The following is a 16,124-nucleotide window of genomic DNA, read 5'->3' as shown; positions in this document are numbered from 1 at the left end:
TATATATTTTTAGGGGGGCTGAGATGAAATTTAGGAGGGCTTGAGCCCCCTAAAAAGGGTCTAAAATCGCCACTGATATTGAAAATGACTGAAACATTTAAAAATGACAGCACCACTTGCATGAATTTGGAAATGGTCGTCAGTAATGAAAGTTTAAGCACATAGGATTTACTTGGCTGATTGTGCAAAACCACTGGTATGGTCTTGAGCATTTTATACTTATACTTTTATACGACACAAGTTCTCCACTATGAAACCTGTTAACATCAGTGTAACCTAATTCATTTAGACATGCAGGGGAAGAAAACATACCGTCTCAGGGATAACCAAAGAGTAGACATAGAGGGGCAGGAACAGACGGTTGAGGAGGTGGTCGGTCAAAACGTCATTAAGGAATTCACAGTTTATGATGAGGATATCGTTCAGGTAGTGCAGGTGGTCGAGGTGCTCTGCTACGAGGTCACTTAACTTCCCTCTGTTCCTATGCCTGGGACACAACAAAGAGGCAGAGAGAGAAAGAGATGTTATTTAGGAAGTGGTCAAGCTGCTCCACTGGCGTACAGAGAAAAAAAAAAAAAACAGACTTGAAAGCTACTTAAAAGGAAATATACAGGCTGTATTTAGTGATTAAAAAAACAACGATAATGAGAGAGCAGGCAGTAATTAGAAATATTTTATGAAATCTGATGTGATTAAACAGATTGGTCCCACACAGTACAGAAATAGGCCTACTGATGTATAACCGGTAGAAAATGAACACGCAGGCGACAAAGGGTTGTAGCCACAAGTGCAGGCTATATTTTCACGTTTTTGTCCCGAAACTAACGTTCTCTCTCTGTAGCACTTCTACGACAGAATTGTTGACGGACTATAGTACTATCCAACATTAGTGTATATCTCTCACTGTGGTCTGCTAAAATGCATTCAAAGTTATCAATACTGATATAACTCTGAAGCCAAGAGACTTAAAATAGGCTAAAAAAGCAAATGAGCAAAAAAAATGAGTGGAACCTGTATAAAGCTCCGTAAAGCAGAGGGGAGGTGCAGATTCTCTGATAATTCAGTGTAGCCATCGCCACATGCGACACCTCTGACATTGCACATTATCTTTTCATACATTTAAGAAATATTGATTATAAAACATACAACATATGAATGTCCCTATTGAGCAGTACTGTATGTCAGCATAATGCCCAAAGTAAAACAAGCTGATTCATACTGTAGCATTGCGCTTGGCAGCTGAGTAGAACTAGACACGACTTAGAAAAAATGGAAGGAGAAAAGTTTTGCAATGTAACGCAAAACATATTGTGAGGGAACGCAAAACTAGTCCCCCCCAAAAAAATCTTGCAGTGACCCCTGAGGGGGCTCCAGAATAATGTAATGTATACAATACATCATACCCTTGAATAGAAATGTCATCTTATCAGCACCAGGATAACTGTTACAAACCAGAGATATGCCTGACCCCTAGAGGCCACAGTGAGAATTACACTGAGAAACACAGAACGATAGATGGCACTTACTCTTCATCTGTCTGCACACACTTGTCCAGTTCGATGACATGGCTGCCAATAAACCAGACCAAGTTGCTGAAATATGGGACCGCTGTCTTATCTCGTATGTAGTGCAGCATGTGCTGGTTGTCCACTGGAGAGATTAGGGTCAAGATCAAGAGCTGGGTTAGGGTTGTTACCAAGGCTGCCCACGGGTAACACACACACACACACACACACACACACACACACACACACACACACACACACACACTTGGTGATCCCCGGATAATCACCAGAATGTGACAGTTAATGATTAAAAAAAAACAAAAAAAAAACAAAATTAAAAGACAAATTAAGAAAATTAACCAATCATGTGAAGTTAAATTAAAGTACATAACCTGGTCCATTTTGAATACAATATAAAGGGAATACTACTGGAGTGGGATTAAGAGGAAAGCCAGTTGAGTTTTCCACTGAAACAACAGTGTGACTGGGGCTAATCTCGCCGTGTTCGCAGTGATCGGAGCTTGCACTCATCAGTTGTCACACTGATGCTTTCTGAAGAGGAGTTTTCTTTAGACAAGAGCAAAATCTAACTTTGTATTTGTAGTAACGAAAGTCAAAACATTAGTCATAGTATAAGGTTTTAAAAAATGTAATACATTTTATTCATGAGCAAGGTTAAAGGGGAACTCCAACGATTTTACACGTCAGAGTGTGTAAGGGGCAATACTGCAGCACGTGAAAAATAAAATTGTATACAGCCTTTTGTGGCTTCATAGGGAGCTGCATGAAGTATCGTGACTATAAATCGCCGCAAGTGATGTCCCTTGAGTAAGCATCAATTAGTGCTGAAGAATAGAAGTTTGAAAATGAAAAAAAATATCTTAGGGTGTGGAGTTAGAAGGAAGCGAGCTTACCAGACCCGTTCCTCATCTCTGTTTGAGGCTAGAGGTTCAAGGCTACATTAGATGCTAATAGCATAACACACCCAAATCCCTGTCCAAACTGTGTGTATGGAATATAAAAGACAATATTTCTGCTGCACCAATTTTTCCTCTCTCTTTGTCCGTCGTGAGTCTGTCAATAGGAGTGCAATGCTAAATCAGTGGAGCACTCTTAACACTGGGCAAAGGTCTTATTAAAAATAAACTAATATCAGACTGAATGTTGTTTTTATACAAAGTTAACGGTAGGTTAAGGTCAGAATAATCCATGCGTCTCAAATTCACACTGCAAGAACAGCAGTAGAGAAACTACAGAGCAGAACAATCTGACACCAGTGTTACATAGCATTTGCAAATATTTCCACGCATTTGTTTTAATGTGTCTGGAAGAAGAGCCTACTGCAGTTCATAGAGCACTTAAGGGAAAACCTGACATTTTAGACAGGGACTTCTGTTCCGTGAATGACAGCTTAACTGACTTGAAATGTGAACAGTCCTGGTGTAGTAATACTTTCTCATGTAGTAGTCCAAATGCAAATACAGTAGATGCTGGTAGTAATTTCACAATACCAATCCACATGGGTCAAACTGAGAAAAGTAACGAATGAGCAGCCAAATCAAATGAATGAATTACATAATAGCAGAAAACAAAGACAAATCACAAGCTGCCACTACTGAGAGTCACAGTGTCATTCCAGCTTTGTCTATTTAGTAAATGAACAGAGAATTAAAGCAGAGGGGGACACTGACTAAACCCATCACCAAAAAAAAAAAAAAACCACCATGTGGGGCTCAGCTGAAATGAAGTCTGTAGAATAATTAATCCAAGAAAAAATAAATAAAAAGGCATGCAGGTGCTTCTGCATGTACTGTACTGTATGTAGGCAGGTGATACAGATTGATTTACAAGAACAAGAATTGCAAGGATATTCATACCAGTACGTTGTTTACAAATACACAATTAGGAACAAATAGGGCTGGGTAATAAGTAATAATAACAAATTGTAAACCAATTTTTGTAAACATTTTAAATGTGAGGTATTTAAAGTAATATAAGACAAGTCTCACATTAATAGCAACTATACTGATAAAAATCAACCAACTTGACTGGCTTATAAACTTATTTATATATATATATATATATATATATATATATATATATATATATATATATATATATATACACACATTTGTTTTAGAATTGTATCTACATCAATGTACTGTATGAACAACTGGACAGTACAAGGAAAGAAAATAAAACATGTTTCTAGGATACCCATCCCTAAAAAAAGACTGAATGAATGGAACCAACTTACATGAAACTGGAGTTAGGCAGATGGGGCACGCAGAGGGAGGAGGGAGAGGAGGAGAGAGACAAGGAGAGGAAGAGTAGGAGTGGTTGTTGAAGAGGAGGAGGGAGAGGGGGAAACAGACACAGGGTTAATGTGTGTAAAGGGGCGGCTGTGGAGGGGTGGAGGTTGGGAAGGACCCCGCAGGTATCTTAACAAATAAACTGCAAATAATGGCACATCTGGCAAAGGAGTTTATACGTTACCTAAACATTTTAAATTATTAATTGTTCTCAGGATATCACATAGCTTTTCACTATGTAACAAATCAACAAGAGAAAACTGAAACAAGCAGCAAGATACCGAAGAAAAAAAGCTAGTATAGTAACACAATTTGACTAAAATATCTGCAGGATAAAATCCTTTTCCAGGTTGTCATTTATGGTAGAATGTGACATATCAAAGCATCAAACTGTGACATGTTCAACATTATGATGTTAAAAAAGCAGATTTCATTGCAACACCCTGAACCATTTTCAGTGTTGTGACACTGCAAGTGTTTAAGTTATGGGTTGATTTAGGAAAGTAATTATTAGCAGGGGTTTTAAGTCTTTTGAACTTTTGCCACAATAAGACACAGCTTTGACTGCATAAAATTACACCGCGATGCATATTAGTCATTACAGCAGTGTCTCATCCTGTACATCAGGATACAGATGTTCTGTGTGGTCCCCTAACAATTCTCAGATGCTGACAAAAGTCAGAGTTGCTGCATTGAGTTGATGCTTCCCTCTTTGACAGATTCCACATATATGGCATGGCCAAACAGCAATGATACATTCCCCACAACACTAGGTTACTTCATAAATGACTTATATTCATATTACGATTTAAGTCAGTTGTGCTAACTGTTATGACGTCACCGTTGTTGGGAGTCACAGAATCAAGACTGTATGAACAAAACTCTATGAAAAATGTAAGACACAAAGTTCTACAGTGTTGAGTGTTACATGCAGGGCTAAACAAACAGGTACGCCACAGTTAATATGTTGCAGTGACTGTATGTTAAGGAAATGTTATGTATAGTGAAGAGAAGCATGATGTGTGGAGTAAAGCCAAACCCACTAAATGCACCACCCGCCTCCCCTGGAGTGACAGCGCAGAGAGGCGGCAGGAAGAAGGAATAGAGGCAGCACAGTGCAGAAAGCAACCCAGCCTTTGGAACAATCCTGTTGTTAACACTCACGGCATCACTGTTGTCCTGCTCCTGCACTCGTAGGGCATTTATTTAGAAAAACCGGAAGGTTGCAGTATATTTTTATGTGGAGGGATTTCAACGACGACTTTGCATGCTGGGTAGAGTGGATTAGCGGAAGAGCTAGTTCGTTTCAAACTCAGGAAATATGCGCACGTGAGATCAGATACTGAAGCGATACTGAACCTTGTGGTAATTCTACCTTGAACGTTGCACACATGCAAGTTCAAATGTTAGCCGATGTCTCAAGTACATGGCTTCAAAAACCAAAAAGGTTTTCTGCTGTTATTATATGTTCTATACAAATGTAAAAGTATGTAATTATTCATAGATATTTTATGCTGATTATCCTTATATCTGCATACTGCGCATCGCAATTGGTTTGCTGCAACAGAAACAAAACCAAGGGCAAATGTTTGAATTCAGCAGTGAGATAACGACAAAAGTATAGAATAAGAAAAGGGAATAAAGCCCTTCATTTTTCCTCAAAGTAACCAATCATCCCCCCAATGTGTCATGTTTGCACAACAAAAAAGACCCTCACAGCTGCTGGCTGACTGAAGAGTTTCAAGGGTTACAGCCAGATATAGCTGTATATAGATTCTGATATAGATACTTGAAGTTCTTTGACTAGTAACAGGTTGCTGAGAATAATGAACAGATTTCCACGTACTACTTTAGTTGCAGGATGTTTTGAAAACCTTCAAATAGTTAAATAACGGCTTAAAAAAGGTATTATTTGGACTACATCACACTTTTAGAGAGCCACTCTTTTACAATATAATAAAGATAAATCACATACATTAGAACGCAATGAAACATTTAAGGCCAGAAATTCAGCAGACTGTTTGTGTGTGTCACAGTGTTACCTGTTAGTCATGCTCATGCACCAGAAGCAGCAGCAAGAAGAGGGCAGAAGTACAAAGAAAGGCGGTAGGCAGTCCCAGCATCTCCAGAGTGTGTGCATTTTGTGTAAGCACACGTGTGTATGGTTAGCATGTACACGTATGTGTTCCCGGCACTCACCTTTGTAGACGTTGAGTGTGATGGTCCGGACTGCGATGCGGACCATGCTTTCAGGATGGTTGAAAAACTTAATGGCCTCGGTGTACAGGGCAAAGTCATTAGTGTGCTGTGTGTGGGAGACAGAGAGGGGGCGTCGGTGAGCAAGGCACAGTATTGCGGCATCCCGCAGAGCGCGCGCGCGCGAGAGAAAGCAGCTAGTGGAGGCAGAAATTCTGGCCAGTATTGTATTTTGATAAGAAAGGTTTTAACTGAGAAAAGGTTCTACAATTGTTTGTTTTTTTACAGAAATACAGGCTGGGAAAATACACATAAGTCAAAGTTATTTTAAGGTGTGACAGAATTAGCCAAAGAAGGAGGGTGTCTTCACCTTCAGTAAACAACTAGCCCCCAATTTACTTTATCGACCAACTCAAATCCTACAGACTTCTCATGACTCCTAAAATCCAGACAATAGGGATGCTGTACTGAATGGATAAGTGAGCCGGTTTTGTCTCTGAATTTTAGAGGTTGCACTTCATATCAAAAGATTAGTATCAAGCAAAAGAACCCATTGTAAGCTTTAGATTTGGGTGTTTTGGCTCATCCTGAAACATGACAGACACAGAAGAAAAAACAAGCTTAACTAAAGGGACTTCTGCTCCTAACAATCTAACAGTACTTTAGATGGGCAACATGTATTAACATAGTAGCATGCTACACTTAGTAAATGTGCGTATTACAAACCGGCTGCTCTGCATCTTCCAGTCACCTTTCTCTGTGCCAGTGCCTGATCCTCTACTAGGGCTGGGCGATATGGAGAAAATCAAATATCACGATACTTTTGACCAAATACCTCGATATCGATACCGCAACGATATTGTAGCGTTGACAATTGGTACTTTCACAAAATATTTACACAATGAGATTTTTGATAAATAATCATCAGTAATGTGGATATAATGACTAAGTGGGTAAAGGCAAATAATAGAACAGTTACAACAGTCTGGTAAGTTCAGAAAATGACATCGCTTTACTGTAATGCAGCCTTTAAAACCAGGAAAAGACAACACTTATGCCATATTACGATATCCAAAATCTAAGACGATAGCTAGTCTCATATCACAATATCGATATAATATCGATATATTGCCCAGTTCTATCCTCTACCCAACCATTCCTCAGTCACTGCAACCTCCAGCCAATCACGGTTGAGGGCCAGAAACAAACCGAGGTGACAGCTAATGAAAGAAACTTGACCCTGACACCAAACCCAAACCAAGAGTGTGTCCTCTGATCTTAAAAATGTAACGGTGTGGATCTGACAGAACAGAAGTGGCCAAAGTATTCAGCTATCCAATAGCACCCTCTGGAGGAGAATAACCTTTAAAGCAATACAATATATATTACTTATAATAAATGAAGTAAGACATGAGTTATACACATGCCTATTGTAAATTGTGAAAAAAGAAGGTTGCAATTGAGTTCATTTTTGTATTCTAAATATAGTTCTCTTTCAGCCTGACCAAATGTCAGCTAAGTTACTTAAAACTCAAAATCCAGAAATGAGAAATTGTCTTCCTTTGCATTCCAAAAAGGCAGCTTTTACTATACTTGTTAATTGATGAAGTGAAGGAAAATGCATCTAAAAAAAATAGTTATATATATATATATATATAGGTTATTTAACCACATACTACTCTCAGATCTACACCTTGGGTCTGGTTTTGGTTTCAGGGGTGAAGCTACCATCGACAGTACACCAATAACTTTCCCCAGCACACACAGGCCAATGGAAGGACTACAGATACTGCTGAAACACTGAAGGGTAACAACGACGTCATCAGAGATTAACCAGGTGGTCAGTTGTCTTTGGTGTTACCATCTATTACAACACACAGACACGCACAGCAACAGGCCTAAAAGATAATATTCTATGAATAGTTTCAAATCAAGAATAACAGTTTTGAAACTTCATTTCAGAGAAACACTATCTTGTTGTGAAAACTGTGGTCTAACTATAATAAATGAGACGTTCAAACCCTCAAATGAAGGTAACATTGACACGTGTGTGTTTGTTTCAGCTGGTAAAAAGAGAGATGACTTGTGGACAATATCGGCTAAATCAACCCATCCACACAGGAAGCTGATGTTTTCACAGGGGAAGTGTGCTGCTGAAGGCTGGTGGATAGAAGTAGCCTGATAAGTACACACACATGTCGACTTGCACAAAAATGCAAGTGACAAATGAGCTACTCGATTTTTTTAGCAAAATAACTGGCTCTATTTACAAGACATTGGTTTTGTGCACCACTGTAAAATATCACAAGTAGTTAAGTTGCTGAATTAAAGCAACAGACATTTTTCTCTCTCTCTCTGTCTGCCTCACTGGTTTTACTTATCCATTTCAGCACTCCCTCCCTTAATTTTAAGACTCTAATCTTTTTTCTCTTACTTCCTCTTTGTGATGGAGAGTGCACGATAAAAGTATTTGACATTGAATGAAAGATCCTCTAAGTCTCTTTTCTTTCACTACCTCTTTCTTCACTCTAATACCCCCCATGCGTCTATGGCCTCACCTCATTGTAAAAGAAGTGCACGGTGTGGTTGTTGAGCTTGAGTGACAGGGTCTTGAGGAAGGAGATATAGTAGGCCATGATCTCCTCGTCCGAGAAGTCAAACTTGTGGACGATGATGGAGTTCACGTGGTTGTTCGACAAGAGGTAATCTGAGAAGAGAAAAGACTTGATCAAGCTTGTTCACACAGCACTTGTTTTTAGAAAGTTGGCCTTTTGTGAACTCCTGACAATCTTGCCATTTACCATCCAGGAGCCCAGTGACTGTAGAAAAGCACACTAAACGCCTAAAGCTGAGAGTGCACAGCATCACTGCACTACTTTCATTCTTGCGCTACAGTCATCAGATCAACAGTGAGGTTTGGACTACTGCAGTGACTGTTGTGTACAGTGACCATAAGAAAAGACCATTAATTCCTGTTGAGATGATACCATAACTGTGATTTTTAATACCTCAATTAACCTACATGCAAACCTTGCTTTATACAAGATAACAGGCCACTGTATAAATGGCAGTGTATCATCTACTGAGTCGTTGGTTAACTAGCAACAACAAAAAATGCAGCAGGCTGCTCTGCATTGTATATTTCAACAAAGAAAGGCGGTGCAAAATGCCTTGCATTGTTTAGTCTACAAAATGCATAACAAACCATGTACACATCTACATGCTGTTGATTTTAGGGCAATCCAATACAAGACTCCTGTTATAACTATTATGGGTTTCTTTCACTGTATAGATAGAGTAAGATGTGTGTAATATTCTTACACAAAATAGAAACACCATTGAATACAATGTAAGTGCATTACAGTATGAAGTGTTCTCAACACCCCCACAGCCTCAAAACATACCATGAGTCACCACACAAATAAATAAAGCAGCAGTCTAAAATACATTTAAAAAAGTGTTTTGCATGTTAAAGGGCTATTTATTTGCAACACATTTACAATACAATACTATTTTTTTTCTTCAACCATTGTTGATTTAAGTACTTACATAGGGAAGTCTCATGGCTAATGTTTTCAAACAGTATGTTGAGGGTCTGGAGGAGTTGGACACACACGTAGCGTCCCGACTTCTGACGCAGGATGTTCAGGAAGAACGCAAACATGTTTTTCTCCAGGAAGAAGCTGAACACACACAGGAGAGTACACACAGACACATACAGGAGTCAGTTCATGGTGATTGATATAGAATTATCAAAAGAAGAATATTTCTCTTTTGCAGCGTCCAGGTGGACTTGTGGTCAAGACCCATACCGTATACCCACAAAGTCACCGATTTGATTACGACAATGGACCTTTGTTGCATTTATACCCTCCTCTATCCCCATGTTTCCTGTCTATCAATACTAAAGCAATCTAATAAAGGCAACGAGCCAACAACTAATCTTAAAAGAAAGACAGGAACCTGTTCAACCATCATGTTTGTGAGGATTTTGTGACGTGCATCTACACTTTGATATATGCTAATTTCACCCTAAAACACCTTGCAGTTTATCACGTCAAGCTAATTTTAATTGGACCTGATCTCAGACTGGCTAAACCTAGCTACATCACAGTAAATACTAAATTTAGAAAGACAAGAGCACTCCAGTACTTTGCACCATAGGTTTTCCTGTTTCATATAATACAGCCAGAGGTGACAAAGTGGATAAACAGAAGTGATGACATGCAGCACTAACTGCAACAAAAGACAATGGTTTTATGAGCTTCAGTTCCCAGAGATGACTGAAATGCGTCAGTCCGAGGGCTTACAAAACACAAACATCTTAGTTACCCAGAATAGTTTTGATGAACTATATGTTTACATCCTTATACATCTTAACATTTTTAAAGGCATTTTTCCACACAAGTATAAAGTTAAAGTACTGTTTTACATAGTCTTGAATGGTTCACAGTCAGAGATCAGAGCAGCATGACGGATCAGTTATTAGCAATGATGCTGAACTGCTGCTGTGGTCCTGCTCGACGCCCTACACTGCTACTACTATTATTACTAGTCATAGTTCTATTATCTTTACTGTTACTATAATTGCCACTGTTCATCGTGTCATTCCATTATTCCCACTGCTATAATTATTATGAGTCATATTTCTCTCTCTCTCTTTCTCTCTGACAGCTTCTCATACATTTCTGTGTTAACAAACCATCTGGTGCGTTAGGCTACATATTCGTAGTTTCAGGCGAGGGATTTAACATTGACGGGTACTTACTCAAATACAGAGCTGTCATTCTGGTCCCCCCAGATGAGGATCTCTGTGATGGAGCGGATGGTCTCCACTAGAAGATTTCGGTTGTGGTCTGTCACTGTGGTGTTTTTGGTCAGGACATGGTACATATACCTGATAAAGAGACATGAATGAAAGAAAGATGCTGTGAAAAACAGTGGTAAAAGCTGCAGTGTCATGTAGACATACCTGGACACTCTCCTACAGACCATAATAATGAAACAACCTATATTCAAACAAAACCCATCTAGATGTCAAAAAATATATAAATGTGTTACTACTATGAGCCTACAAAGGTAGCTTCTAATTTAGAATCAACGGGCCATCTCCAAATACCGGTAGTGTAATGTATTAACCACCCAATTCAAGCCCCTAGTGTATACACTGTAGTTACACCCACACGTTTTTATTTATTTTGCCCGATTACACTGCCTCTGTGGGCGTGTGCAAACTGAGCTGGATTTTCTCTCTCACTCTTTCGTTTAATTTGTTGCACCTGTTGTGGTGGGACAACTTTAAGTTCTGTCATTATAATTGGTAATTGCCACCATATCACCCCTAACGTTACTTGACTTAACCTGAGCGGAGGTCTAGCTAATCAGCAAGAAGAACTGAAAACACCTGTGCAGGCCTTTTACATTGTGATGCTTCGATTGTCAGCTTGTATGGATAGTTAATGGTTAATACTGGCCTTAATGTCCAAAATCATTTAGGTAAGGTTAGTAACGTTACAGTGTCGTTTCTGTTTTAGGGTGGATTTTCAGCTAACAGCTAACGTTAGCTCACACGTCTATCTACCTTGCCAAACAGAATATAAACGACACAGCAACCATATATTTGAGATAACGTTAGCTGACTGGACAGCTACAGTTAAGTTAGTTGAGTACTGTTATTTTAGCTGTTAACAACTAACGTTTAGCTAATGATAATAACGCTGACACAGTCGTTCTCAAACTGTTATCATAGAGGATAACGTTAGCATATCTTATGTTAGCCACTCACTTCAAATGGTCCAGGGAGTGGATGTTTTTCGCTTTTCCTTGTCCTCCAACCCAGCTCCGTGACCGGCCAAACATGGTTGTGGTTTTAAGGGGTGTGATGTTTTGACAGGCGCGTTATTTCGCAAACGTAAGTGTCCGCAAATCAATCCATTACACCCACTTTCCCGTGCAGATAGCTACTTAGCAAACAGAAGATGATAGGCGGCGATAGCAGCGCTGAGGGGTCATTACGTAACAGGTTGGTGTGTGGTTTGTCTGGGAGTTGCTGTTCTCTCCCCAAATTTCAGCATACAACAGCGAGTGAAGGAAAACTACAACATTCACTTCCTGTTTAGCAGTGACGGTTAAAGCACGCGACACGTCCTCAAAGACCAATCACAGCAGAGCCTATCAAGCGGCGAGCCAATCAACTGCCGAGGCTTCAGGTGTCGCTTTGTGGTCGTGGTCAGGACTGTTTTGATGCACTTGGCTAAAATGTTAGGGACGGTTAGCTGTAAAAACATCGGCAGAAGCGTCTATTTTTAAATGTTTCGTATTTCCCGGACGGATGTTTAACGGTATACAAGAAATTCCAAATAACTTTGCTTCTAGAAATGTTCGCGTTTCTTTTCACTAGCATTGCATGCTACTGTTTTTAGCCCTAGCCAGCTGGCATGGCGTGAATTCTGCAAACCCAAAGAACCAATGTCAAGACTGCGTCGAGCTAGCTAACGGGGTATTTCGATACGTTCTGCCGGTTATTTTTAGCTATGAATGTTGTGTTGCTGTTGTTTTCTTATGGACCTTACAAATATAGCACTTAAAAGCTGCCTCTCAATCACTGTTTGCAGATTGGGACGAGCCGAAATGGACGCCCCATCACCCCAGACAGATTTCTAGTGGTGACACTAGCAACTCCAGTCCGCCACATCCTGGCCCCGCAAGAACCCAAACCGCGGCTCTCTGTTTTTTTTTCTATGACACATCCAATTTATGCCCAGCTAGATTCGGTAGAATCGCTGTTGGACAAACTTCCATATATGTTTTATCTGGGCCTGTTCTTTGTGAACGTCCTGATCCTCTATTATGCCTTTCTGATGGAGTACATCGTCCTAAATGTGGGGATAGTATTTCTGCCTGAGGATATGGACCAGGCGCTGGTGGACCTCGGGGTGCTGTCCGACCCGGCCTCTGTCCCTTTTGACACGGACAACGAGCTGGATGTTTTTGAGGGGTATCTTGAGTGACAGGGCGATCCTGGAGCAAGAAAAATAAATGTTAGTGGCGGTGGTGATGATGCAGATTTCCGGGACAGATTGGACCAGCGTAAACACTCTGGTCAGTGATGTGAGGAAAACATGCCTCAAAGCGGATGCTGTTTCTCACACAGACATGTCAATGAAAAAGTAAGCAGAGAACACAAGACATGCTGTGTTTTTCTTTTTTTTTTTTTTTTTTGTATTGTTTTTTTCTTATGTTTCATGGTCAGAATAAGATACTAAGAGTATAACATTATTACATTTAACATTATTACTACTCGATCCAGTGGTTACCTCACAGGGCAAACAGCAAACAAACTTTGTATTTTGATGGAGCAACTCATACAGGAGGTTTTGTGATTCTAAACAAAATTTGTATACACCCTTTTTATGTTATGTTGTAAGAGAAGCTATGTTTTGGTAATTATATTCTGTAACTTTTTTTTTTGCCACATATCTAGGTTTTCTCTAAAAGAAGGTAGCCTGAGGAAGAGATTCAGCACCACCGGCCACATGATCAGCGACTGTCCCATGGGTGGAGCTCTCTGCACCGGATCAGCTGTCGGTCTAGTCTGATACCATTCTAATAGCAATTGACTCCAATTGGACACCATGAAGTTAGCGCTGGCATTTGTGTTCACTTTAGACACAATGAAAGGGAAAAAAAGGAAGCACAATGTGCTCTAAATGGAAAGAGACAAGTGATCCCTGTGGATGTAAAATGAATGTTACCAGAGATGTGGAGCATGACTCAGATCGTCTAAATTGCGGCCAGTTCAGATACAGTAGCCTGATGTGGCTGGCATTTACACTGGACAACTGCCCAGGCTGTTCGAGATCTGGTACTCGACTGCTGAAGAAGTGAAGTAAAACTAGCCACTTCAGTCACAGTGTCACGTCCTACACAGTGTGACATCTCAGAAGCACTGGCAAAGAGTTGGAAAACGATGTCCACTGTAGGTCTGTTGCATACTTAATCACTCACAGTACAACTATTTGTTCTTTTTTTTTTTTAAGTTTTCAGAATACAGAATGCATTGCTACTTTGCAGGCTCATAGATCCTTGAGGTGTACATTTAAAATGTGTCTTTTGAGGTCATCCATACTGTATATTTGCTTCAGGGATGTACACACTCTCAGGAGCACGGTTAGAAACTGTGGGTGCACTGGCGAGACACTGATACGAGACACAGGCTGTGAAACATAGGAGACCCTTAATCTTTTCAAGCTCTCTTATGAATCAGAAACACCGCACTTGCCACACTCTTTACGGCAATACAGCAAGTATTAAAGCATGAAAAAGAACCTCAGAAGAAGTGCTTCGGATATTTGACTTTTTCATCCTTTAAATGTTGCATTCGTGTTTTTGTTTTTTAATGTTACAAATGTGTGTTAGACACCGAAAAGATGTGACGCATGATATTAGATGTGTGTTTTAAAAAGGGTTTAGTTGTCAGAGCTTGGTTTTATCACACCTTCTTCTGTTCAGTTTGTTATGAATTTGGAATTCTGTTAAAATGTATTTTCTTGGCAGCAATAATAAACTGAATTCAAGCAATGAGGCAATTCAATACAATATATTTGCAAGCCTTGAAGGTACTGTACATACTATAGGTCTGTGAAGAGCACTTATAGCCCAGCTGATTAACTAACATTGATTTTTGGAGGCAACACAGAGGAACCAGTATTTTCTCACAGCGCCTGTCTACCAGAATAAGCAAATATCAAAATAAAACTAAAATAGTCATTGCAATGTGGTGACGGTCGTCCACCAAATAACTGACGTTGTAGAGAGAAAACACGTTTAAACATATTTGCACATGCACTGGTCATACTCTAAACAAGCTTTAGTCCAGGATTTCATTGCCTGACAACCTTTCACCAAGATGGGGTTTTCACCAACACTTAGCCATTTCAAATGGCACACTAAATATAACCAGATAATTGCCCACAACCACATTGTGAAATGAATGAAAAAGAAAAAAAACATGCTAGACAGGGATGTTAAAATATGATTGTCAAAAACATTGACGACAGCGCAGTTTAATATGAACAGACTATGATATTTACAATTTCAAGCTGATTTCTTTTACCACGCAAGACTGTTTTTCAAATAATTCATATCAGAATTCAATCAGTATTGATTAATTATGACTTATAACCAAATTATTTCTTCATTCTGGATTAAGGCTACCAGTAAGCAATATGTTGTGCTGCCATTTTCAATGTTTGGATTGTTTATGCGTTTGTATAAATCAGTGTATCTATTTTTGGGCGGGATAAAAGTGAATCTGAAACAGCATTTAGATCACGTGACACTAAAGCTCAGGATACTAATATTGGTTAAAATACCGTAAAACATGTTTGTATGGCATCTGATCAAAAAGATCATGGAAACAATACAAGGAAAGGGCTCACTGTTGATGAACAGTGAATCGTATTCTGAAAATCAATTGCGAGTGCAGCTGTGAAATGGGGAAGATCTTACTTTTGTATGAAAACTGTTTATAAATCACTGGTGTTATAGTTGCAGGTACAAGGTACCAAGTTTGTGGCATTTCCCGGGCTTGATACCACACTGTGCTGGTCAGGTTTTGATCCATTCTGCTCACATCTTAGTTTAGTGGAAACTTATGATACTTCCCAAGGACTGTAACAGATCAACATGCAGCCTTTACCCAGTGCTTGTGTCAACCCTCCACATCTGCTTCTTTGGAAACATGTACATGCTATGATAAGCAATGGATGGTAACAGAGTTTTATTTTCTACTGTGTATTTAATAAACTTTCTGCAAATACCAGCTTTTTCACCGTTTCCTTCAACTGTCACTTTAGACGTGTGTTCATTGATTATCTTACAGTTGACAGAACAATTGTTTTAAAAGTGATCTCAGACTGTTCACTTGTTAGCGTGTGCTTTTTTGGTCTCGCTTTACATTTTGTCCACAAGAGAGCATTAGTGCACCAGAGAACAGCAGGAGCTAGGTGCAATGTTTTGATGCTGCTGGGGCTTGATAAAGAAAATCCACAGCAGTCCTCTGGTCTCCAGATTTATTTAAAATCTGCAGAGTATGCCAGGAATATAATGT

General features: G+C 39.5%; 2 protein-coding genes across 12 annotated transcripts in view; one reads left to right on the top strand and one right to left on the bottom strand.

Annotated features, from left to right (window-relative positions):
* clec16a (C-type lectin domain containing 16A) overlaps positions 1-12,059 on the bottom strand; it is a 46,347-nt gene extending 34,288 nt beyond the window's left edge. Inside the window, exons 1-8 of one of the 5 annotated variants that reach the window (XM_035996606.1) lie at positions 11,799-12,059; positions 10,782-10,910; positions 9,563-9,696; positions 8,572-8,720; positions 6,017-6,122; positions 3,763-3,768; positions 1,527-1,650; positions 313-487 (exon numbers count right to left, since the gene is read on the bottom strand). In XM_035996606.1, coding sequence (XP_035852499.1) covers positions 313-487; positions 1,527-1,650; positions 3,763-3,768; positions 6,017-6,122; positions 8,572-8,720; positions 9,563-9,696; positions 10,782-10,910; positions 11,799-11,872 — 897 coding nt within the window. In that variant the 5' untranslated portion in view covers positions 11,873-12,059. The remainder of the gene's footprint in view (positions 1-312; positions 488-1,526; positions 1,651-3,762; positions 3,769-6,016; positions 6,123-8,571; positions 8,721-9,562; positions 9,697-10,781; positions 10,911-11,798) is intronic. The other 4 variants (XM_031320851.2, XM_035996605.1, XM_035996604.1 and 1 more) reach the window with 4 other exon arrangements.
* Positions 11,370-15,836, top strand: dexi (Dexi homolog (mouse)). 7 transcript variants are annotated; one of them, XM_035996614.1, is made up of 3 exons: positions 11,370-11,514; positions 12,628-13,182; positions 13,514-15,836. In XM_035996614.1, exons 1-2 carry the CDS (start codon positions 11,473-11,475, stop codon positions 13,021-13,023), a joined length of 438 nt encoding a protein of 145 aa, XP_035852507.1. In that variant the 5' UTR covers positions 11,370-11,472; the 3' UTR covers positions 13,024-13,182; positions 13,514-15,836. The 7 variants fall into 7 exon arrangements, with proteins under 7 accessions (XP_035852507.1, XP_035852508.1, XP_035852509.1 ...); XM_035996615.1 differs by having other exon boundaries at positions 11,401-11,509; XM_035996616.1 differs by lacking the exon at positions 11,370-11,514 and adding an exon at positions 12,156-12,235.
* The last annotated feature ends 288 nt before the right edge of the window (positions 15,837-16,124 follow it).

This window comes from Sander lucioperca, chromosome 21 (assembly GCF_008315115.2).
Source record: "Sander lucioperca isolate FBNREF2018 chromosome 21, SLUC_FBN_1.2, whole genome shotgun sequence".
In the NCBI taxonomy this organism is placed as follows: Eukaryota; Metazoa; Chordata; class Actinopteri; order Perciformes; family Percidae; genus Sander; species Sander lucioperca.
Note: the sequence above shows the minus strand (reverse complement) of the source record. Positions and strands in the feature narration are given on the sequence as shown.